Raw genomic sequence first — 24728 nt, 5'->3', positions numbered from 1 at the left:
GAAAGGACATGAGGGTGAAGGAGAAAGTGGCTGAGATGGAGATCAAGGTGGTAGAGAGATTGAGACGGAGGAGAAACGGAGGATAGAAAGCCAAAAGGGAGAAAGACAGAAGGGGGAAAGCAGAAAGATGGAGAGAACAGAGGAGGAGGGGAAGGGAGGGGGGTCTGTAGTATGTCTCCTCTCTCTGTAATCGTGTTAACTGGCGGCTCCAAGCCTGGCCTCTTCAGCTGTCACACACAAACATACGCACATGCACACGGCACCTGTGTACGCCTGACAGACAGCTCATTCATCACAATTAACCAATTACAGCCTCCGCTAGTCTGTCTGAACCCGCCCACTGCTGGAGGGAAGGGAGGAGAGCAGGAGGAAGGAAGGAAGGAAGGAAGGAGGGCAGCACAGAACAGAAAATATGTTGAAAATAAAGAAATGAAACGAAACAGAGGAGGATAAAGCTGTGGTGGAAAAACATGTATTTATGTACACTTTTATTTTGTGCTGCATCTGCTAAGCTATATATATATATATAATGTTTGTGTGTGTTTACCTGAAGCCACAGTATTGATGGCACCCTCCTGTCCGATGATGTGCTCCTTCAGCCTCCTCTCCAGGGGAAACCTCCTTCTTTCCTCTGCCTCCCGCCGAGCCTGTGCCTCCTGGAACTAGATGGAGGGAAGAAGGGGAACTGTATAAAAACCTCTCAAGTAAAGTCTCACAGGAGGACATGTAAGACTCCTCATCCCTCTCTTTATCATCACCTTTTCTTCTCTACAGCCAGTATCAACTCCACAACTCATCCCCAACCGAAGCAGAGAAAGAGTTAGCAGCAAACAAGCTCCTGAACAGGTTAGATTAACCCTCCTGATGATATATTGCTGTAATAGTAGTGTTGCTGTATACTATTCTAGTTTATGTACTTGGTGCAAAGCTACAAGTAGGATTATGACCGAACACCTCTAAATCAGAATCTTGCATAAGGCATAACTGTGGCACAGTTTCTCACTAGTTTCTGGGTGGAAGGATTTTGTTTGTCGGCGTATTCCTTATCTGATTGAAGTGTCTGTATGTCTGAATGTATTTTTGCTTGCCTTTATTTAGACAGATGCTTAGGAGAACAAGCTATGAGAGTGACTTGAGCTGTGTTTTACTAAAGTGACTCTTGTCAAGCATTTTCATGACCAAATCATAGCTATTCAGTCAACTGACCATTAAACAAAGAGTTGTCGATTATTCTGCCACTTATTTGATTAATCGATAAGTTGTTTGGTTATTAAAATGTCAGAAATGGTAAAAAATAGAAATAAAAATAAAAAATGACGGTCATTGTTTTTTTTAAGCCAAAAGTGACGTCTTCAAATGTCTTGTTTTGTCCGCAATGAATGAATTGTTACAGCTATACTGTAAAGGAGCTTTATGCCTGAACGCTAAGTAATGGACATCAATGATGACGATTTGTAAACAAATCTTGCTGATTAATATATGTTTATTCAATTTCAGATTAATTGTCAAAATGGTAGAATAAAGCATTTAGAATGCTTATCTATATGATCTTAATTATTACTTTAATTATTAATATAATAATAATTATTATTATTATTATTATTTACCTTATTGAATTTCCCTTCTGGGATAAATAAAGTATTTTTCATTTTCATTAAAACCTCTCTGCTACTCCCATAACTCCCTTTGTTCAACATTTTTCTGCCACAACAAATGTCTTCTCCTCTACGCAACAGCTACCTGACTCCTGTCTTTCTCCTCTCTATCATTCTCTATCTCTGTTTGTCGTTGCATCCATTTTTTTCTCGTCTGCTGATTTTGCTTCTCCTCCTCTCTTTCCACCTCTCTTCTTTCTTTCTCTGCCCATGTCTGTTCTCTCGACGTTCTTCACTCTCCCCTCAGTGCTTCTTCCTTTCTTCCTCACAGCCTCCCCATGACTCATTTATCCTCCCCTCTTTGTCTCCTTAGACTCCAGGTTTTCACCCTGCAGTGGAGGCAGCCTGTTTATTCTCTCTCTCCATCTTGCTTAGCTCCAGCCTGCTGTCAAGCCAGTAGATAACTACGGATAACTCGAGTTTTATTTAAGAAAAAGGCAGACCCCACTTCTACCACTACACACCTGTGAAATACCAAGAGCTGAGCACTGAGGGCAGTGTGCTTGAGCTTTGTTTCAGTCTCAAACACGTGAAAGCTCAAGACTGTCCTCTCCACCAACTTGTCCAATATTAAATCAGATTTTTTTACGAGAAAAAAATAACATATTTCAGAAAGTAGGGCCTTTACTTCTTTTTAAAAATTCTGTCACAGTGTTAATAGGAAAGCTTTTTTGCAATAGGAGAAAGAATTTTGGCTCATGTCACCAAACGGACGTTCATTCTTAAGAAAAATTTGGGTGATTTTTAAAAAATATTTTTCTTACCATTGACAAAATCCAATGAAAACACAAACACTTTTATGAATTACGTATACTAACAATTATTGTCTGTGTATCCAAAGTCTGATTTAGCTTATTCTCCTGCGCCAAAGGGTACTACTGTTGTCCGAAAACTATTAAGAACACATAAATGAGCCACATTATTTCACACTTCTACAATGTGAAAAATAAAAGCTCTATAGTTTACTTAGAAACAGATAAGGGCTATCACTGTCACCATCTCTGAAGAGAAGTTCCTGTAAAGCAGACGTCACTGATAGAAAAAAATCCTCTACAGATGTCCTTTTCAGGGTCACCATGGAAATACAATACTGCATTTAACATTTTAGAAGGTTAACGTATTTGACTGTAGTTCTGAAAGAAATGTACACATTAGAAATCAACAGCATTGATAGCAGCTGCTTTTTTGAATCTTGAAACGTCCATAAATTTACAAATGATTTAAAATCAGTGCTGTCTGTTTCTGATGACCTTTGTTTTTAGTGTTAATAACAAACTTCCACCTTAACTCTCTGAACTTCAACTAGTTTCTCTACATTTTTTACTCCTTTCACATTACTCAAGTGTTAGTTCATTTTAAAATTGCAATATGAAGTCCTGCACCTCAATGGAAAAAGCACAATCATGGCATACAAAAGTTTCAGATTGTGTCATGATACATACTGATCAATAACCAAGCTCTGTTCTTCAGCTCATGTTTTTAACCCCAGTTAACCTTCACAAGCTTTCACTACTATAATACTCAATAGCACCTGTCAGTCAGTGCACAGTCTGACACAGACCTCCTGAAGAGTTTGTCCCTGTGTGCATGACGCCAAGTGAACAACACATATGTCTGCTGAGTGAATGGTGCCGAGTCATTCAGAGCAGGCCAAAGGATACAGCTACAGAATCACAATGTTTGTAAGCATGGAAACTAATGTTGTTTTGATTGCATATATAATCTGCACAGCTTGTATGGAAGCAGAACCAAGTGAATCTTTGTGTGTGTGTGTGAATGTAAAGAGTGTTTCATACCTTTCCCTCCCACTCCTGCAGTACTGTGCCCACTTCTCCCTCCTTAGCGTAGGCCCGAGCTGTGTGTCCCAAACCATTGGTCTGCAGGGGGTTGGCACCTGTACAAAAGCACACACACAAATGTACAGTTTATACAATAGCAAAAAACACAGTGTGGTTGATAGTTACAACCATGTTCTCGTTGTTTCAGTTGCAAGCGATACAAGAATATGCCCACACTTTCTCAGCAGGAGGGTCAAAACGTCAATCGAGAAAGCAAGGTTAGGTGTGAGAGGTCACATGGGTTCAGGGGTCACTGGGGCTAACTGCAGTGAAGCAGGAGGACCATGCAATGACCCTGTAGGGGGTTTCATATCTGCAACGTGTGCCAATAACACACACTCTGACCCCTAAACCCGCACACCAACACCCTGGACTATTATACAATCCATACACACTGCAGGCTGTTGTTGCAGATTGGGGGCCACTGAGGCGGACAAACACACACCTCCACACAGCAGGACGGGTCAAACGGAGGAACATTTTTGTTAAACCGACTATCTTTAAGGGGTCGCAGTATAAATGAGGAAAAAGAATAACGTCACAGCATGGGTGGAGTGTGCCAGGGCTGGACAGTGGTGGGCTTGTCAGTCGGAGTGGTTAGCAGTGCCTTCTGCCCTGACCTGTGCTACCACAACCCAGAGTCGCCAACACACACGTGCCTCCACGCGAACAAGTGAGTATTACCACTACATCGGCTGCACGCCAGACAAATAAATGAAGTAGTTGATAAATTAGCTACTGTAGCAAAGTGCTAGCCATCATTCTATATACGAGGAGTGAAAACTCTTCATTTTCACTGTTGAGCAATCCATTGATAATTTTCTTGATAATTCAATATGCTGTTTGGTCTATAAAATGCTAGAAAATTGTGAAAAATGTTCGCCTTTCCCAGCCCATGATTATGCCCTTAAATGTCTTGTTTTATCCAGAGCCTAAAGATATTCAGTCTACTGCTGTAGAAGTGCAAATAAACCTGAAAATATTCACGTTTAAGAAGCTAGAATCAGAGAATTTAGCCTGTTTTCATAAATAATTAGTCAAACTGGTCAATTGTTTATCAAAAACAGTTTGTGATTAATTTAATAGTTGACAACTAATTGATTAATTGTTGCTGCTTTACTACCTACACATTAAAATGTGTAGCTTGGGTCCACGGTAGGTTCTCAATGACCAGCACGTGAGTATAACTTTGTATAAAACCTCACCTAATCTTTTAGCAACCACAATCAGTCCATCAGTCCAAAAACTCTTATGTAATGCAGTTTCGTCTAAAAAAAATAAAAATAAAAAAATAAACAAAAAAGAACAAGTGCATCAATATTTTACAAACATTAAGTATTTAAAAAGCAACACCCAACTCAGAGCATCTCAGAGTCTACACTAAAATCACTGTAACCCAGAAGTTACTCTGATCCAGGCACCCCCTTTCCTGAACATAATAAAAAGACTTTAAAATTTCATTGATGATACCAACATGTTTCAGTTCACAGCCCTTGACTCTGTCTGAAATCACCCTCGGTGTTCACTCATCCACTGCTCATATTATGCGTCCATTTAAACTAGACGCTCAGAGTGAACAGTGATTTGATATTTCGGACACTTTACTCACCATAATTTTGCATCATCATAAATAAAATGTGGCACAGAGTATTGTAGGATTGTGAGCAGAAAGTAGTGTGCACATTCAACATGTTCAGGGCACAACATTTTGAGGCACCAGTTTCTGCTCTTACAGGAAAATGTTACCTGTTTTATACTTGTTTATTTAAGCAAACATTTTCAATGTTTGGACTTAAATTTGAAAAAAAAAGTTTTGCATAAAAACATGTTCATAATCCTTAGAGTATGGTCTAGCAAAAAGTACAATATCAAAACTCAGGAGCTGTGTCAGCACTAGTAAAAAATGTTTCAATCAATACCCACCGAGAACATTTATTTACCAGTACAGGAAACAAACGCTTGAGCTTTATGCTCTGAAATCACACAGTAAAAGGTGACAACTTCTTTAAGCACTGATGAACACAATACAAAACTGTTCTCATATGTGGAACACTTTGGATTTACTTACTGGCACCAACAGAGATCTACGTGGGTTCTTTGATGAGTCACACAATTTAACAATCTCCAGCAATATAGCCTCAGGCTTAAATGCAATTTAAAGCAAGACTGACAATCATGACAGGAAAAGTAGGAAAAACTGTGCAAACTCGTTGGAGTGACAAGAAATGTGTCACTTTAATGATAAGTCGGCACGAAAACACATGGAAATCTCTCTGTTACAAGAATATAAGATTATTAAAGTAAATCACTGACAAAGTGTGACAATACTCTTTGACAGTATACTCTGATTTTACGCTCTATGTGATGAGCTTAGCTGGCCAGTTTGGGATATTTTTAGAGTACTGGAAAAAGGTGCACCCAAGTACATTAGAGTCATTTGTACTGTATGTACAGGATGTTGAATGGGACACTAAGAAGCAGAACACTCATTTGAAGTTTCTCCTCAGAAAAAAAAAAAAAACAGTTTGTAATCAATACAGGTGATGGTTGTTCCTACTGCTCAGAGCACCGACCACAGAGACTAATAATCGCTGTGATGATTATCGATAAACCCCTAAATTTGTGACCAGCTCACAAAGCTATCGATCCTGACAACAATACACCACTAGCCCCTCCCCTCCTCGACCACCAAAAACATGAGGGAGGAAAGCAATAAAGTACCCCACCAACACACAAACACACACACACAGACACTGGACATAATAAATAGCATCATTTAGGGCTTTAATATCAGGCCAACCCTCTGGGCCATAGCACTTTATAACAGGATCAACACTAACGACAGTCACACAAACAGACAGACACACACACACACACATACCCCAGCTGCGCGCACACGCGCACACACACACACACACACACACACACATTCACGCTCACACAGGATCCCTTCATTAGGAGTGCTTTAGTTATGCCTATTAGGAGTCCCCTCCTCTTTCCTATTTCCTCCTCCCTCTCTTTCACTGCAGCTGGTGGGAGAGAGCCCCTGCTGGTCTTTGTGCATGCGTGTGTGTCCTTGTATCTGTATTGTGTGCGTCTGTGAGCATGTGTGTCTCTTCTGGCCTCCTACCACCTACGGAGCTGTCCATTACTCAGCGCCCCTGGCCACGGGCCTGATGCGGAGCCTGGGGAGAAGCTAGAGAGCCTCCGCAGGTAGGCTGAGGGACTGTGGGGCGAAGCGAAGCCTGAGGGTGAGTCGGGAGACTGTGATGGATGGAGATGTGAGTCGAGGGCCGGCTAAGGCCAAAAGAGCAAACCCACGGCTAGTGGAGCAACATGGATGCAAACAAACACAGGGGAAATAACAAGGACACACAGGATAGACACTACTCTGTAAACACATGCAGTGTGTACATACATGAAGCACGAGAGGATACACACACCCAAATCCACACAGATGTCCTGAAGCTGTGGCAGGTTATAAGATTTTTCTGTGGTGATGTAAAAAAAGACGGATAGGAGGCTACTGAGAAGAAGTGGATTAAAGAAAGAGACACAGGACAGAGGCTTTGTCAAGAGTAATGAACCGCGCAATAAAAGTTTTATAAAAGTCTCTAATTATGCGTCCATTTAAACAGATCACACATGCGCATGGATGGCGGTGTGTGTGATTGAGAGTGTGCCATGTCGTGACTGTTATTGACCGTGATGGCGGCGCCAACGCAGAAAAGGCCCAGTCGGGCAGGCAACAACCAACCCTGTCTTTAATCTGATTGTCTTAAAACAAATGTCTCTGCTTCGTGAAATTTCTTACCTTTTTAATTCAAAAATGCGTCTGCAGAACATTTGATCGAGTTAGATGAGGTGATTTGTTTAAGCGTACAGAGTGCTTACAGACGTAGGGGTGAGACGGGAGAGACAGGCAGACAGAGCTTTGGATGCATCATCCATCATAAACATAAACAAGACATTAATACAAACTTGTGTGTGCATCTGAGTGTGCGTATAGCGATAGTGGTGGTGGCGGCTGGGGTGTTTTTTCAGTGTTTTTAGATTAAAAACCTAATCGGGATAAAAAGCAGAAACTACAAATTTCCCCACAAGATCAAAAAAGGGTGTGCACGAACTGAAACAATAAGGGGGATAAAAGCAAACATGGATTTATGAATATTTTGTCCTTGAGTGCACAAGCTCACACATATACAGTAGGAAAGCATTCAGACCCCCTACATTTTTTCAATTTGCTATATTTGCATTTGCTAAAATCCTTTAAGTTCATTTTTTCCTCATTAATGTACATACAGCACCCCATATTGACAGGAAAACAGAGAATTGTAGACATTTTTGCAGATTTATTAAAAAAGAAACAGTGAAATATCACATGGCCATAAGTATTCAGACCCTTTGCTGTGATACTCGTATATTTAACTTAGGTGATGCCTTTTTCTTTTTTTTTGGATCATCCTTGAGATGGTTCTACACCTTCATTGGTGTCCAGCTGTGTTGAATTATATTGATTGGACGTGATTAGGAAAGGCACACACCTGTAAGACCTTACAGCTCACAGTGCATGTCAGAGCAAATGAGAATCACGAGGTTGAAGGAACTACCCGAAGAGCTCAGAGACAGAATTGTGGCAAGACACAAATCTGGCCAAGGTTACAAAAGAATTTCTGCTGCACTTAAGTTTCCTAAGAGCACAGTGGCCTCCATAATCCTTAAATGCAAGATGTTTGGGACGACCAGAACTCTTCCTAGAGCTGGTCGTCCAGCCATACTGAGCAATCGGGGAAGAAAAGCCTTGGTGAAAGAGGTAAAGAAGAGCCCAGAGATCACTGTGGCTGAGCTCCAAAGATGCAGTGGGGAGATGGGAGAAAGGTCTAGACAGTCAACCATCACTGCAGCCCTCCACTAGTTGGGGCTTTGTGGCAGAGTGGCCCAATGTAAGCCTCTCCTCAGTGCAAGACACATGAAAGCCCAAAAAACACATCAAGGACTCCCAGACTATGAGAAATAAGATTCTCTGGTCTGATGAGACCAAGACAGAACTTTTTGGCCTTGATTCTAAGCGTTATGTGTGGAGAAAACCAGGGACTACTCATCACCTGCCCAGTACCATCCCAACAGTGAAGCATGGTAGTGGCAGCATCATTCTGTGGAGGTGTTTTTCAGCTGCAGGGACAAGACGACTGGTTGCAATTAAAGGAAAGATGAATGCAGCCAAGTGCAGAGATATCCTGAACAAAAACCTTGTGCTCAGGACCTCAGACTGAGTCGAAGGTTCACCTTCCAACAAGACAATGACCCTAAGCACACAGCTAAAATAACAGAGTGGCTTCAGAACAACTTTGTGACAGTTTTTCTTTTTTAATAAATCTGCAAAAATGTCTACAATTCTGTGTTTTTCTGTCACTATGGGGTACTGTGTGTACATTAATTAGGGGGAAAAAATCACTTAAATGATTTTAGCAAATGGCTGCAATACAACAAAGAGTGGAAAATTTAAGGGGGTCTGAATACTTTCCATACCCACTGTATAAGCTCACACACAAAGACACACACTTCCTGTGGTTGTGGAGATACCCCAAGGGCATGTTCTGTGCGGAGGTCACAGTTCAACGAGGCCTAGCTTGTTTAAGAGCTGCTCGTCTGAAAACTGAGGGGGATACTCTGCCCTCGGGGTTTTTATGTGTGTGTGTGTTGGTGGAGCCGAGTCAATGACAGGTGCGAGTGTAATGGGGAGCCAGGGAGAATGAACCAGTAATCAATTTCAAATGAGTTTTGTAATACTGCTTATAATAATTATTGGTGGAGGCGTTCAGGTGATTATACATGGAGAGCTTTTTAAAACTGATGGAGACAATAGTTGCAGGATGAGCTTAATGTAGCTTTAACATGACAGAGTAGGTTTAAGGCATGTGTCGAATTAAACTGGTGCCCTTGAACTGGGCTGAAGTTTGTAATTTCATACCTAAAATTAGTAATTCATTCTTATGAACTACCATAAACATTCTAATCCTGTAAAAAAGGATAGAAAAATGTATGCAACCTTGTGTCTATCTAAAAAATATTAGGAATAATAATGGCTCGAGTAGATTGATATGACTGAATTAACTGTGTCAGAGAAGGGGCAGAAAAGGGTTCTGCCAGAAGATTTAAATGTATTTCTATATCCCACAGTTAAAATTTGCAAATGAAGAGGTTAAAGGCTCTTAGACCGACACAATGAGTATATGCCCTTCCACGCCCTTGGGCCTGACTTTCCACTAAGATCAGTGAACTACACCAGTAACCAAAAAAAAAAAAAATATATATATATATATATATATATATGCCTGGAAACACAAATCTCCTTTGCAGAAGTAACAAACAAAGAAACTGTCAACTGAGGCCAAAATGCTTAAACTCATTCTAACAACAGATCAAGACATTCTGTTAAAACACGGAGACTTTTCCCTCCAGTGGACAATATAATTGAGGTCTGTCAGATTTGCTTAGCTGAGAATGACAGAGTTTAAGTGACAGCTGCATTTTGCAGATTAGCCTCAAGAAAGGTGGACTTTATTCATCTAAGCAAGAGGTGCAAAAATCCTCTATCCACCTTTTTCGTTTCTGTGTATTATTAGGAGCACTTCAATAGAATGAATGTGAAACATAGTGAAGAAAGGAACACTGATTGGTCGACAGTGTTTGATCACTGACAATTAATGATTTTCACTATTTGAAGTAGATGTTATTCATACCTGAAGCTACAGACCAGATATCTGAACTATGTGCAGACTGCTGCATCAACTTACTACTTTAATATCTATCTATCTATCTATCTATCTATCTATCTATCTATCTATCTATCTATCTATTGTGGACTTCAGGGTGGTGTATCAAGTGGTGGGTTTGAGGACAGGGAGCAGTAACATACCGGCCTCCAGCAGCATGCGGACAGTGCCTGGGTCATCAGCCAGCGTGGCGTAGTGAAGCGCTGTGCAGCCCCTGAAACCAGCCCTGCTGCTAAGCCTGCTGCTGAATTCATCCTCTCTGGACACCAGTACTGTGGATAGAAACAGAGGTGTGGGGAGACAAGAAATATTAGAAAAACATTCTACATTTTCTTTTGCAGAGCATGCATAGATTAACAGGAAGAAAGAAAAAAAAAACATCTAAAAAGCCTGCTGGAAACATTGTTCATTTGTGAGATTACTGCAAAATATTGAGTTTGATTTTTTTTCCCCCCAAAAACAAACAATACATCAAATTAACTGCCTTTTTTTAATGACTTGGACTTAAAATGAATATGAGAAACTCTTCAAAGATCCAATTAGGATAGTTGAATAATAATAGAGTTGAATAAGGAAGAGGTATACTCTCTAAAGCTGAAAAAAAAATTAAAATGAATTAACAAACCACTTTAACTGAAGCTGTTTAAATCCAGAAGAGCTTTCTTTAATCTATTCACAGTCCAGGCTCCAGAAAGCGAGACAACGACAGCACTGCTTTCACAAAATTATCTTTCTTGTTTCCAGCTTCGGAAGAGTTGTTCATTTTCACAGATTTAAGCTCAACTGTCCGACACGATTGGAATAATGCGAGTTGTGTTTTAGGGTCTGTTTCGCTGCACTCCTTACTCATAATGGAGATACTCTATCATTCTCTCCTTACTTCTTTTTCATAAGAGCACTCATCTCGTGCCACTCCTCCATCATCCATTTTTATATTTTCCGCCTCCTTCCTCTCTTCCTCAGTGTCCATCAATTCCTTTCATCACTTGCACCCTCTTCTTCCCTCCTCCCTGCGCACTCTCTCTTTCCCAATAACTTTGTCTCATCCATTTCCTGACTTCCTCTCCTCTCCCTCATCATCCCACCCATTTCCTTCAATCCCTCCCTCTCTCCATCACCCCCTCAAACATCCACATTGTCTTCTTCGTCCTGCGTCTTTAACCTCCTTCTTTCGATTCTCTTTTTTTTCCCCTTTCAGTGCTTCTCTCTTCTCCTACTTCCTTGCTTCATCAGTCTTTTCCTTCATCCATCCATCCCACTCTTTTTTCGCTATCTCTCTGACAGTCTTTCTCTGCAGTATTTGTGTGTGTCTGTGTGTGTGTCTGTGTGTGTGAGAGAGAGACAGGGCGGGATAATCATAGCTAACCCAATAAAGCGTCGCACAGGCCCCCCTAGCCCATCCATCAGTGTGCGTCTGGGAAACGCTTCCCCACGCTACGCCAGCCCCACGTGGACCCAAACCTGACAGCCATATAAATGTCTGCAATATACATATCCCATATAAATATGTCTGCAGAAACCCAACACAGACTGGAGGGTGGGGGGTAAAGTGTGTGTGTATGTGCGTGTGTGTGCGTGCCTGTGCCATCACGCCTGTGTGTTTGCGTGTGACTGTGCAGCGAAGATGAAAAACAAATAAAACACACACTACTTGTCACAAAACATACAAAATAAATAACATGCTAGGAATCCAGCATGTACATAAATGCAAATTTTTATGCAAATTATAATGTCTCGTAATATCTGGTTCAACACTTCGGGTGTAATAACATGTGTGACGAATGCACACACGGATGCCGCTTTTGTTTGTTGTTTTTTTTTTACCTTCCAGCGAGTGGATGCCTTTCTCCCGTGAGGTGTCGTAAACGTTGTTAAAGTGATCCCCGGCGTTCGGGTCGGCACCGGCTTCCAGCAGAACTTTCACCACACTGAAAAACGACAAAAGAAAGAAACAGACATTTAAATGCATGTAATAAAATAAAGACATACACACAGACAAGTATTACACAATGATAGCTCAGTATTTACAGCACGGATGTATTTTAAGAACTCAACACCACACTTTAAACACGTCGTCCATTCAGTTGAATAAAAATGACGTGCCTTGTGCATAAGCAAGAACAGCTTTAGCCCATACTCTCATTGTTTCTTACACCAGGATGACGTCATACACTTAAAAACTATTTTTTTTGGCTCTGCTGCAAACATTCTACAAATTGAAAACCTTCTATGGATTAAACAATTCATTAAAAAAGAGTAATAATGCACTATGTTTGTAGTTTCAGGTGTTCTGTCAACAGTTTTACAGATCTGTTTAGTTTTGTTTTTCCAGTAATACCTGGCAGCAAGGCAAGTGGTGACTAATTGAAGATATAATCAAGTGTAGGGGTTAGCAATGTGGATAAAATATCTTCTATAATTGAACTAGTACTTTTGTCTTAGTATCTCTTGTGACTTAACAAATTTACTGTGAATTTAATTATGGATCTGTTTACAGATGAAGTATCTGAATCTCCTCTTTTTGGTGAATCTAGTGAATAAAAAAACAAAAACATGTTTCTGAAAATCCTGTAAAAACAATGTTGTCTTAAAGCAGCCTCCTCATTTACTAAATTTCCCATGATGGCCCAATACAACACGAGATATTAAAGCGGTAGCTACCATGATAGAAATGTTCTAACAATGGCAGTTGACAAATTTCTGCCATCTCAAGAGCTTCTGCTCTTTTAAAACACATGCAAACAAATCTGCAATAGCACACAAATATGTAGTCGTCTGAGGCCGTTGTTAGGTCTGTTAGTGAAAGGAGGATGCACACTGGATTTAGAAGGAGGATGAGATGTGCTTCCTTTGCATTAACAAACATTACCAAGACCTTTCTACAAAGTTTATCGCATCTCCACAACTTCAAAACAGACACAGATAACCATTTCCTCCATTGACCATGACACTGTCACCTGATTCACTTCCATTTATTCTGTCCCGTTATGGTGGATACACCCCAATGCCCACTTCCTTCTTTCTCTCCCTCGTTACACATCTCACTGCCTTGTAACATGTACATATGTGCACATTGAAGGGGCAAGGGTCGGGCCTATTTCCGGCAATGTTGGGGGGCCTGTGTGAAAGAGTGGGTGTTTGTGTGTAGCCCTTCATTGGAGCGTACCGCCTTATAGAACAAACACGAGTACCTCGGCAACACCACTCACTGTGACCCAACGGACATTCCAGGTACCGTCTCTCCGTCTACAGAACACGCTGTCACATAAACACACACACGCTTTACATTTGCCACCGTGAACGTGAACAATGGCTTTGACATTGAGACACAGACATGTACAAGAGTACACACAAACTAGTCAGATAGTCTGTGCCGACTCAGTGAGAGAGAGGCGGTGGCCGAAACATGAACCCTGCCAGTACGCTGCTGCTGTCATTAAACCTGTGGCCATGTAATGCAGCCTGGGAGGAGTGATGGATCATTTTCAGCTAAACGGTTATGGCAGTGGCCTGATAGGGCTTAAATGGAACAAAATGATTATTCATAGGAGGATGGGGTAAACTCCTCTTTAGAGTAACTACACTTGAGTGTGTAACAGGCTACGGCTCTTATAAAAGAACCTGTTCTGAGTGATGGAGCAACTTTATAAGTCTGATATAACACCAAGTGAAAATACAAGATCTTGCCACGACCCTAGTGGGGATTAAGTGGTGTATAGATAATGGATGTATGGATAATCAGGTGATACAGCAACAAAAAAAAAAGAAAAAAAAAAGATTGAAAAAGAAAAATTGATTAATGCACAAACATATCTGAAATATCTATCAATATACTGATTCAAGAAGGAACATTTTCTATTAAATAACAATCTGCAAATTATTTCCCCAATAATTTTACTATAAAATGTGTATCAGAGGTATTGATTGTGAGTTGGAACTTTCCAAAACCCAGGATGATGTATTCAAACCAACCGATAAGTGATGGACCGATTATTCAGTCAACCAATTAATCAGGCCAATTAAATGCCATCTATCCATCTATCTATTAGCTTTATCCACTTTATTCTGAAGAGAGTCGAGTGGGGTTGGAGCCTATTCTAGCTGATGCTGGGCGAGAGGCAAATATTTGGCAACGGCTGATTATTAGGGGGACGGTCAACAGGAACTGCGTTAGGTCGGACTGCACCAGCTCCAGGGGCCTGACTAGCTACTACAGCTAAGGGGTTGTTTTCCACAGTGCATATGATTTAAGATACAACCACAAACAGCAGTTGAGCACAGTGTCTTTGCAATGTCAAGTGACACAACCTGCTTACTGCAAAGCCAATATATTCACCAGACCAGTGGTAGGAGATCCTGTTTTCTGCTGATAAATGCTGTTAAGTGCAACAAACCTTTTTTGGTTTTGTTTGTTTTTTGTCGTTTTTTATGAATTTAGTTGCTGCATTTTTGTACTGCAGACAGAATACAGATCTGATGCAGATTTAAATTTCTGCCTCATATGTTATCAAATTGTTAGATTTTATCAGATGCAAAAAAAACAAAACATCATCATCATCATCATCTCAGTATTATGTATCAGCCATTGGTCATTTCTCAGTGTGCATAGTCATGGGTCACTGGAAAAACTTGTATCTGATGTCCACTACACTTGACTCATCTACAATTAGATAGGATAAGGAAAACATCACATTTTTACAATTGAGAAACTGGGACAAGCAAACGTTTAGCATTTTAATGACTGAAATTGTTGCTGAACTGATAAAATAGTTGGTGCTCATTTCAAATCATTTCTTAAACATAGAGTTTCGTACCAATGTTTGGGATAACAGCAGAGGCTCAAAAATCACATACAAATTTTCTCTTGAATTCTATTTACATGCTGAAAATGTAATCGTACTTAGGTAGTTTGTCAGCAGAGAACATGTGTGTTCCTGTGGGAGAGCGAGGCTGAGAACATTCTGGCCAGGTCTTTGTGTCTGACCTTGCTGAGGGGGCATAAAGGACTATCGGGGGGTCCCCTTTTGTTACTGTATCACTGTGGCTGGGGGCGGCAGGGGGGCCATGACCCACAGAGGGCTCTCCTCTCACCCTTGCAAGCACTTCTACAAACACGTCGATGCATCCTATGAGACACATACAGACACACACAAGCTAAGGTTGGTCACACGAGGCTGGGCAGGACTGTGCGAAGAAATGAGATGGTCTGAAAAGGGTTAATGGCATAAAAAAGGTAAACATGAAGGGATAAAGAGAGGAAAACTCCAGAGGGAGGAGGAGAAGGAGGAGGAGTGGATGAAAGGAGGGAAGCACAGCTAAAAAAGATGAAAGAGAAGGAGATTTAATTACACAGGATGGTACTAAAACTAATGAGCTTTTGAAAACAGTTTATAGTTTTACTAATCAACTGATGATCAAGTGGCTAACTTTATTTGGGACATTTAGGAGGAGAGTTGCAGCACTAATTTGAGGCCAAACTGAAGGCATGCAGAGGTTAATTAGGTTAAAGTCCCATTTTAAAGGACTGGGCAAAAAGTTATAATCACTGACTTCCTGATACAATCTTATAATACAGGAACATTATTACCTGCAAATTACAATATCAGTTTAGGTTTATGGCTCAATTAAAACAAAACGTGTGCTTGTTTAATAAAGAGAGAGTTACCTAGCTGCTGACTTTATGTCCACATTTGCATGTTATCCGGGGATACAAACCATTCATCTAACCGCTTATTCTACCCACTTCACCAAAGAATATATGTGAGTTAATGTTCAGCTGCATTGGAGCTAATCGAGTCTCCCAGTTACACCATCCTGCTTTTGTATCAAATTGTTGTTGCCATTCATTATTTAACACGTCGCTGGTCAGACTGATAAGATTTAACCTTCCAACTGGGTTTCAGCATTACCAGCAGGTGACTGGTATTAGTTTCCAATTCGGCCCTGGAGGGAAGACAGGAAACAGACACTTCCGTCTCCCTTGTGCTATAATGGACACCCGAGCTGAACTGACCATCCATGTCTCTGACCACCTGGCCCAGACGTTGGACCTCACTTGACCCTCCCTCACCTGGTGCACACCTGGGGTCAAATAGATGCTAGGAAGAGAGGTTTTCACTGCGCTTATGTATTGTATTTTTATTTTAGCCAAACAACATGATTGGTCAAAATTTAAACAGTCATTGGACCGTTCATACATTTTAAGATATACATTTTTTGTTAACTGTAAGAATTGAGATAAGAATTTAGCAATTATTCACTGTAACCCAAACTGACTGTGTTAAGCAGTGAAGTTCATGTCCAACTTTTAACAGCTTCTACTCTTCTAATCACTACATATATCTGTGATATTAAAGGAGGAGGCTGTGATCTTATTTCAAGCGCTGTATTCTTGGAAAAATTACAACTTTGCTCCTAGAAAACCTTAAAAATGTGCACATTTTAGAAAAAATTACATGAATTCTGTTAAATGTGGCTCTGATGTGGCTGCTTATTTATTATCAGAGCCCATCTGAGGGGCATTTGTCTTAGCATAGCATGAAAAGAGGTGACCAGATGAAGGCATTAATGCCCACGGTTCGACTCTTTGCCAGCTGGAACTGCATGTTCTTCCCCTGCTCACTTCCCCTGTATTTTCTGTCTCTCTCCATTGTCTCTCAAAAAAACAAGTATTTTAAAAAGAAAATAGTGTGAAGAGAACTGTCTCTGTTTCTAAACCAGACAGCTTACCATCACAATTATGTTGTATCTTGACTAAATGATGATAATATTTCACCAAGAATGAGCAAGACCAGCTAATCCTGGTCCCAAACCCATAATCCCTCTCCACATCACTCTCTCTCTGCTGCTAAACTATTCTCTCTTCGCCCCCCCAATGAGCCACTCATCCTCTCGTTCCATCATCCCTCTGCTTTCCCTCGTTTCTGTCCCCCTCCCTCCCATCAAGTCACTCGGCCGACAGGTCGGAACGGTCAACAGGCGCTACACTTGGCTGAGCGCTCATTGTGCACGTGAATGCAGGGAGGGAGGGATGGAGGGACAGAAAGAGAGATGGAGATGGGCATTGTGCGTTAAAGAGTGCAAACAGAGGGCCAGGCCCTGCGCCTCCCTGATTTAGCCCCACATCAAAGCTAAGCAAACACACGCCCCCCAATGTCTCACCCTTAATTCTTACACACACCCCTCTGCTCCACCCCTGATTCTCTCACACAGCCACACCTCGACCCCTGAACACAGGAGAGGCTTCCTGGTGGATGCTACATCTAGAAACAAGACAGCACTTCCACAGTTTCTATTGAAATGGCTCTGCGCTGAAATCTCCTGTCTCTTGAAGCACAATTATCACTTCTGTACCAGTAAAATATAAATACAAAGTGAGAGAGGGCTGGAATAATTCAACAGTGAGCTCCAGACTGACATCCTAGCTATGGGCTAGACCTCGTTCATGAGTAATGTTCCCTGTGTTTTCACTTAACGGCTGCAAATAAAGTTGTGTGTGGCTGAGTAATAGGCAGTTGGCCTGTAAGATATTTGGTATAAACTCCCCTTGTCTCCTCACTTGTGTATGTGTGCGTGTGTGTGGATGTTTTGTGAGTGGATGTAAGTGTGTGTGAGTGTGTGTGTGAGTGTGTGTGTGACTGATGTGTGTGAACCGATGTTCTGTCTTCCCTGCAGCAGTGACGGCTCACTGGGGGGTTGGAGGCCAGGATTAAACACAGAGGAGTGCCACTGTCTCGCTGAGTTATAGCACTCATAACACATACACACACACACACAAAAGACAGTGCAGTGACACACAGACTAAAGAAACAAACACGCATACAATAAAATTTGTATCCAAAAACACTTGACACATCATTAGAAAACATTAAACACAAGATGACATACATCAACATCCACACAGTGATTATCACTCAGCACACACATGATGTAAATATAAGGACATACTGCAGCCAAGAGATCACAATGCAAAATGATCAAAGCGTATGATTGTATTTGTCTTTGAGGATTAGCTATAGATCAAACCACGGACGAATACACACTACAAGTAAGAATTATTTTTAAGACTGATTAGTGTATGCAAAATAGCAGAGAATTGTGGACAATATTCATCAAATTGTGAAAAAGAGTCCATGGTGACATCTACACATCATTTGTTTTGTCCAAAATACTGCAACAATTAATATACAATCATATAAAAACAGCCAATTCTCATACTTGATAAGCTGAAAGCAGCAAATGATTGGAATCTTTTCTGGATAGGAAACTTGCAACTATTAACCAATTATCAAAATTGCTGATTATTAGCTTTTTGTTGCTTGAATAAGCAAAAAATAGTTTCAACATAAATGAGCTAATAGAAGAAGTAAGTTTTAGAGCACAGATATAAACCACACAAAAACTAAATTTTCACATTGACACAAATTATATGCTCAAAAGTCTAAAAACTGAAAACAATACTTGTCCTATATTGTTGCCTTCACACTTATGGTGTCACATAATTCTTCATTTTTCAATTTTGGAGTACTGATTCAAACTATGTGGAAAAACTTGAAAAGGAGAAATTATAGTCCTGACATTTAAAGTAAGCTCATTTCAAGCTATTTTTATATTCGAATTTCACATAATGCTTCTCGCTCATGAGGCCTTTTCACAAAAAAGTGACCACACAATCCTGATGGAGGAAAAAAAAGCCCTGTAAATTGGATTTGGCCCGGCCTTAACCTCGGCCCCTCTCTGTGTTGTGTGTGTTCTGGGGGCCAGGAGGCTAATTTAATTTGTTGGACAGAGAGATGGGGGAACGAGTAAAGACCGTCTGTCAGTCTGAAAGTTGCTCTTTGCACTCTTGATGACGTACTGTAACGACTAGAGCAGAGTCGTGGATAACATATGCTCACACGCTAACTCATGCAGACAGCTGCATGATACCAAACCACTACAGTACTGCTACATATGTTCGTTGTGTAGGGCATTACAAAAGTTTAAAACACTTGTTCAGCAAGTTTAGCTCAATGATATACACAAACCTGTGCTGTCGGTTCATGGCAGCCACCATGAGAGCGGTCCAACCGAGACGATGGCGCTGATTTGGGTCCACCCCCTCTTTTACCAGCCTGATGGGAAAAAGAAAGAGTGGTTTCATTTTTACTTTATTGTCACAGTACAGTAATGCTGTCAATATGTTGCAGTCTTTCATATTTTCACATATACCAGGATATAATGGTAGTAGACCATATAGATTCATTCGTACTTCAAGGAAAAGGATGCAAATGAAAAGTACCAAATATGAAGACGTGAAATATGGCAAGCCAGCTGTTTGTGAGTTTGTATTAAGAACATGGCTTGTTAGACACACCAGCATTTAACCAGTACATTTTGTCTTTGTCTTCATCTGATGCTGTACATTTGTTCATTGAGCAGTTCACGTGTCTGTGTGTGCAAGCCAGGTGTGTGTTGAGTTTTCTGCTCGAGGGTATAACATCAGGTCCTGGTGTGGCACAGTTCTTGTAAGTGTGCGTGTAAGCGATCCGTCTGTCGTCCCTTGTGCTGAGCAGGCAGACAGTGTGTGTGTTTATAGTCAACACAGTGGCCTCTGTCTGGTCTGCACTCAGTGCTGATGCTCCCTGACTCCGTTTTCACTGCCTGGTCTGTACACAGTATCAGGGTTTGGGCAGAGAAAATGGCTCACCGCTACAGATGCACTCAGGCCTTTCAGGGTGTAGAACTTGTTTCAGTTTAGCCTAACTGAGTAGCTCTTGCTACTTTAATTTTATCAGAAGGTCTTGATGTTGAGGAATGGGCATTGCGGGAAGTCAAAGCTTGTCCATTTCACCAAGCAAATACATGACAGGAGTGGATGGAAAAGTATTGTAGATTAACTGTGTTGCATGCAGAGGCAAAGGGCTTTGGTCAAGTAAGTTCAACAGCTACATGAGAAGACATACAGAGCTGGTGCTTTTAAATGTGACATAGGTTTACTTTTAGGTATATTTTAAGTGTTTGGCCAATGCAACAGCCAAGCATTACCATTAATCAAATGGAATATTATTGCAATAATATCTCCTGCAACTATGAAAAGAAAATAACCAGGTCTTATGACAGGATTTACCAATCTAACATTATTTCTTTACTATGAGTTTTACTGTGAGTTGTAGTATCACAGACACAAAATGCTGCTTCACAGGCTTTTCTCTTCTCGTAGTAATATTACTGCAAGAAGGAAAGCTATTTTTAACTGCAGTTTCATATGTACTAAATATCCACATTTTTTGCATGCATACCAAATAACTGCCCCCAATTCAATTCCTGTTAGGGACACGTATAATATGTCACACTCTTCTGTCTAACTCTACACGTTTCTATCCAACAACAGCAAAATACATATTCAACAATTAAAATTAATAAGTAAAATATTGAATATCAGCACAAAACATGATTAATCTTCCAACCCAAACATTTTAGCATTGGGATCAACTGTCAACAACATGCTTTTTATTAAGATAAAAGTCTCATAAATGATGGCAAATCAGCTTTATATGTACTCTCTGAGACTGACTCAACATGGTCAAAGTTTTCCACCACATTTGCAGATCTTTTGTCGAGCCTTTGTGAAAAGGAGACATCGACTCTCTGGACTGCCTCTCAACAGACACTTCACCACTTCTGGAAACTCAAGCAAAGCACTTAACACATCTGTGACCTGCTAACTGACTGTCTCACTGCACTCTCACCTACACCATCTGCCACATGTGCACAGGTAACCCAAGCCTGCAAATGGAGACACACATCGATAAACACATGTATGCACACACTCAAATACCTGGCATTGGATACCTATACGCGATAACACCACGAGCACAAGCAATTACCCATTTATCACATGTTTCTTCCAAGTGCTAACATGAAGATCAATCTGTGTGAAACACATTGTATGTATCTAAACATACATACTGTGTACACAGACATCTTTAACATCTTGTTGCCAAAATTACATTTTCAGTTTCATGAGTCAATTTATGTACCTTGCTACATAGTATGTACTTCTGTGCCATTTGCATATTCTCCATCCGAGTTTTGTAATGGAACACCATCAGCATGATTGATCAAAGACATAATACTGGCTTATAACACACACATACACACACACACACACACACACACACACACACACATACACCTCTATTCACATTGTACACCCATTCCTGGTGCCTAGTTCTGAGTGTGCAGTTAAATTATAGAGGATAAATGAGAAAAGATAAATAAAGGTAACACAATGTGAGAAAATAACATCTTTTAAAAGCTTAAAATCAGAAGGAACAAAAACAAGCAAGACACACAGTTTAAAAAGAGCCAAGAATGTCTGAATGTGGCATCCATCCCACAAACATCTTCCCCACCAACACTTTTACAGACACAGGTGGTCCTTCTCCTCCACCTGGTGGTGAAAGGTGAAAACTACAACTACAGGAAATAAAACTGTGTGCTTTCATACCTGTACATGGCCCTGACTGTTCTGGAAATAGACTTCAGCATAGGATTTGTGACAGCACACAGGGCTATAAAAAGCTGGAAAACCAGAGCCTGAGCCCATTACAGGTCGGAATTATTGTATTGCAAAGGTCACTGTGGATGTAACCATGTGGTGTCTTTGTTCAGATATACAGAATTACATGTTGTGTTGGCAGACTTTGTCATAACAGAGTTTGGCTTTATGCCTGCCACAATATATGAAACTGCTTACAATATTACAGTTAATAGCAGTGAATACGATCTTTGGTTAAAAAAAAAAAAAACAAAAAAAAAAGAATAAATAATTTATTGTTTACATATATATATATATGTAAACAAGAGACCTACAACATTTAACAACTACGTACAATATCAAAGACCAAGATCTATGTCACAAGGTATGACTACAACTGTTAAAAAAAAGTATGGCTGATTTCAACTAAAATACATAAACAAAAGGAAATATTTTATCTTAAATGACATTTTCAGATCACAAGGACTAATATTATCAAGTCGAGCCTCCTTCTTTAAGTAAGAACATTGTGACAATTACTCTCAATAAAAGTTCAGCTTCATAAAATTTAAATCAATCATTATTCATCATGTCTTTAGAAAATATCCATAAATTAAAGTTCAAGCATCCCAAAATATTCAGACAATGATCAGCATGTATCATCAACTTCACACAGTCCACAGACATTTTATTATACACAAGTCTGACATGGTCCAACATATAAAGCACTATTACTGCACTTGCTAACAGCCTCTGTGAATTTGGATACCCCTGAGATCTAGAGATGCATCTACAAGCTGCAGTGCAAAGTATTGTAGCGCTTGGAGGTGTGTAAAATATGTAAGTTAAAAAACAGACGCGCATTGAATACTGTAAATACATGACTAGCAAATGTTTATTCATTAAGACCGACAGTGTTTGTGTGTGTGGGAGTTTCCGTGGTACCTGGCCACATCTTGATCATTATTGGTCCTCGCTGCCTCCAGAAGAGCGTCACCTTGTTATTGCACAAACAGAAACAAATAAACAGAACATTAGCGACACAAGAAGAACGTATTCATAATAATTCCTATTTTACTTTACAAGATAAAATAGTTAAATTAAGACTTTTTTGCTTTTAAATCCCACAATATGTATATTCCCATACAGTTTTCAAGCCCAAACATATTTCTGTAATATTCTGCTAAGTCTAATGATAACACTAGTATGCATTTTGCAAAAATGTGCAAATAAAGTTGGCCCACAACACTATTGTTCACAAACTGCTGTCCATTCAGAAAGCCCACCAGCCTCTGCACAGCACATTTACCCGCCAAAGTTTAATCACATTTATATTCACCACCATAACATATACGGCATCACACCCTGCTATGTATATGTACCACATCTATACTGCAGTGCACTTTTTTTATTTAGTTATATTTTTCTGAATGCCTAGTTTTCAAAAATAAAAATTACAATCAATAAATCAATAAAGCATCTACCTACCTATCTATCTATCTATCTATCTATCTATCTATCTATCTATCTATCTATCTATCTATCTATCAAAAATGTACAATATTTTCAACACAACACTAGTCAGTGAAGAATCCGTATGAGGCATTTAAATTACAGTTCGTCAGACAAGCCCATTGTAATTCTGTGTACCTTTGTTGTCAGAGTCTTTCTTCAGACAGAGGGCCACAGCTGCAGCAGACAGCACACCGGCAGAGGCCAGCCCTGCCCGGCTGGCTCCTCCACCTGTTCCCTCGCCTTCACCCCCGCCGCTCCGGCCGCTCTCCTCCCAGTATTGGTTGTTGTTGCGCCCCCTGCTGGCCAGAGCCGCCCAGGAGCTGCGGCGGTTCTCCAGGTTAGACAGCCATCTAGGGGCGAGGTGGTGGTACTGCACCGATGAGTTCACACTGGTTCCAGCGGTCTCCTCTGCTAAAATCCCCCGTCTAGAGGTCCGGGACGTGGACACGATGGGGTTCCGGTTGGTCTCCGCCGGTGTCTCCCGGATGCTGTGGCTCGCGGCGCCGCCTGCGCTGGTCTTGAGCACGCGGCTACACGGCGACAGGCTGCGCGACCTTCGCGCAATTAGCCTGGTGGGAACGGATGATAACATGGCGATAAACTGACCGAAAACGAAACCGGGACGGAAACCCTCAGTCGGACAATAATTCCAGAGGGTGTCGGATACCCTACAGGCCCGGGACACCGCGGGAATTCAGGTGTATCAGCCGTTATTCCTCCGTTACAGGTAGCTAGTTACACACATCGGGACGAAAACAACCGCTTCACCTCACCGAAGCGTGGATGTCACTAGAAGCCGCGGTGCATTCTGGGAGATGTCGTTTAGCTGGACAGCTGTGAGCCGGTTGCTATGACGAAATATTAAGTCAGTTAAAAGGCAGCGAGAGAGACAAAAATAAGAAAGTGTCATATATTTCTAATGTAAAATGTATTTCTTGGGGGATAAACTAACGTTATATTTGCGTTAACTGTAACTGAGTGTTGTATGATGTGTATCTTTCCCATTTAATATGTAAATTAAAAATATACACCTACTATTTACTACAAACTGCACCAACAGAATGGCGTTAACGGTAATGATTACTGTAGTACAGTAAATGATACAGTACGAAGCTGACTGTAACGGCGCTACTTTAAAACCAAGTGTGGCATTTGGTCTGTGACTGTATTTGAACAACAGGGCAGAGTTGCTTTTGTTTTCTGGTGCTTTCGTTTACATCTCCTTTGTTCAAGTACTGCTCTCTAAAGGACTGACAAGTATTTGATTAGACAAGCTGTTTTTGATGAGACAAGTATTTGGCCTTTGGCTGTGCATCATGGCCGCCAGATGGCGTCAAAGCTGAGTGTTAGTATTGGGATCACTGACTGTATACAGTCGTCCTCAAATTTATTCATACCCTCCCATTGAAGAAAGAAAACAACA

The 24728-nt window shown here is 40.7% G+C and overlaps 1 protein-coding gene across 1 annotated transcript in view; it reads right to left on the bottom strand.

The window, feature by feature from the left end:
- The window catches only part of clpb (ClpB family mitochondrial disaggregase), a 35473-nt gene extending 11381 nt beyond the window's left edge, over nucleotides 1-24092 (bottom strand). Inside the window, exons 1-7 of the mRNA XM_008301386.1 lie at nucleotides 23441-24092; nucleotides 22736-22787; nucleotides 19296-19382; nucleotides 12094-12197; nucleotides 10413-10541; nucleotides 3452-3549; nucleotides 548-662 (exon numbers count right to left, since the gene is read on the bottom strand). Of these exons, the coding sequence (XP_008299608.1) occupies nucleotides 548-662; nucleotides 3452-3549; nucleotides 10413-10541; nucleotides 12094-12197; nucleotides 19296-19382; nucleotides 22736-22787; nucleotides 23441-23897 (1042 nt within the window). The 5' untranslated portion in view covers nucleotides 23898-24092. The remainder of the gene's footprint in view (nucleotides 1-547; nucleotides 663-3451; nucleotides 3550-10412; nucleotides 10542-12093; nucleotides 12198-19295; nucleotides 19383-22735; nucleotides 22788-23440) is intronic.
- Between the last annotated feature and the right edge of the window lie 636 nt (nucleotides 24093-24728).

The sequence above is a fragment of the Stegastes partitus genome, unplaced genomic scaffold (genome assembly GCF_000690725.1).
Source record: "Stegastes partitus isolate 25-593 unplaced genomic scaffold, Stegastes_partitus-1.0.2 Scaffold35, whole genome shotgun sequence".
Classification (NCBI taxonomy): domain Eukaryota; kingdom Metazoa; phylum Chordata; class Actinopteri; family Pomacentridae; genus Stegastes; species Stegastes partitus.
Note: the sequence above shows the minus strand (reverse complement) of the source record. Positions and strands in the feature narration are given on the sequence as shown.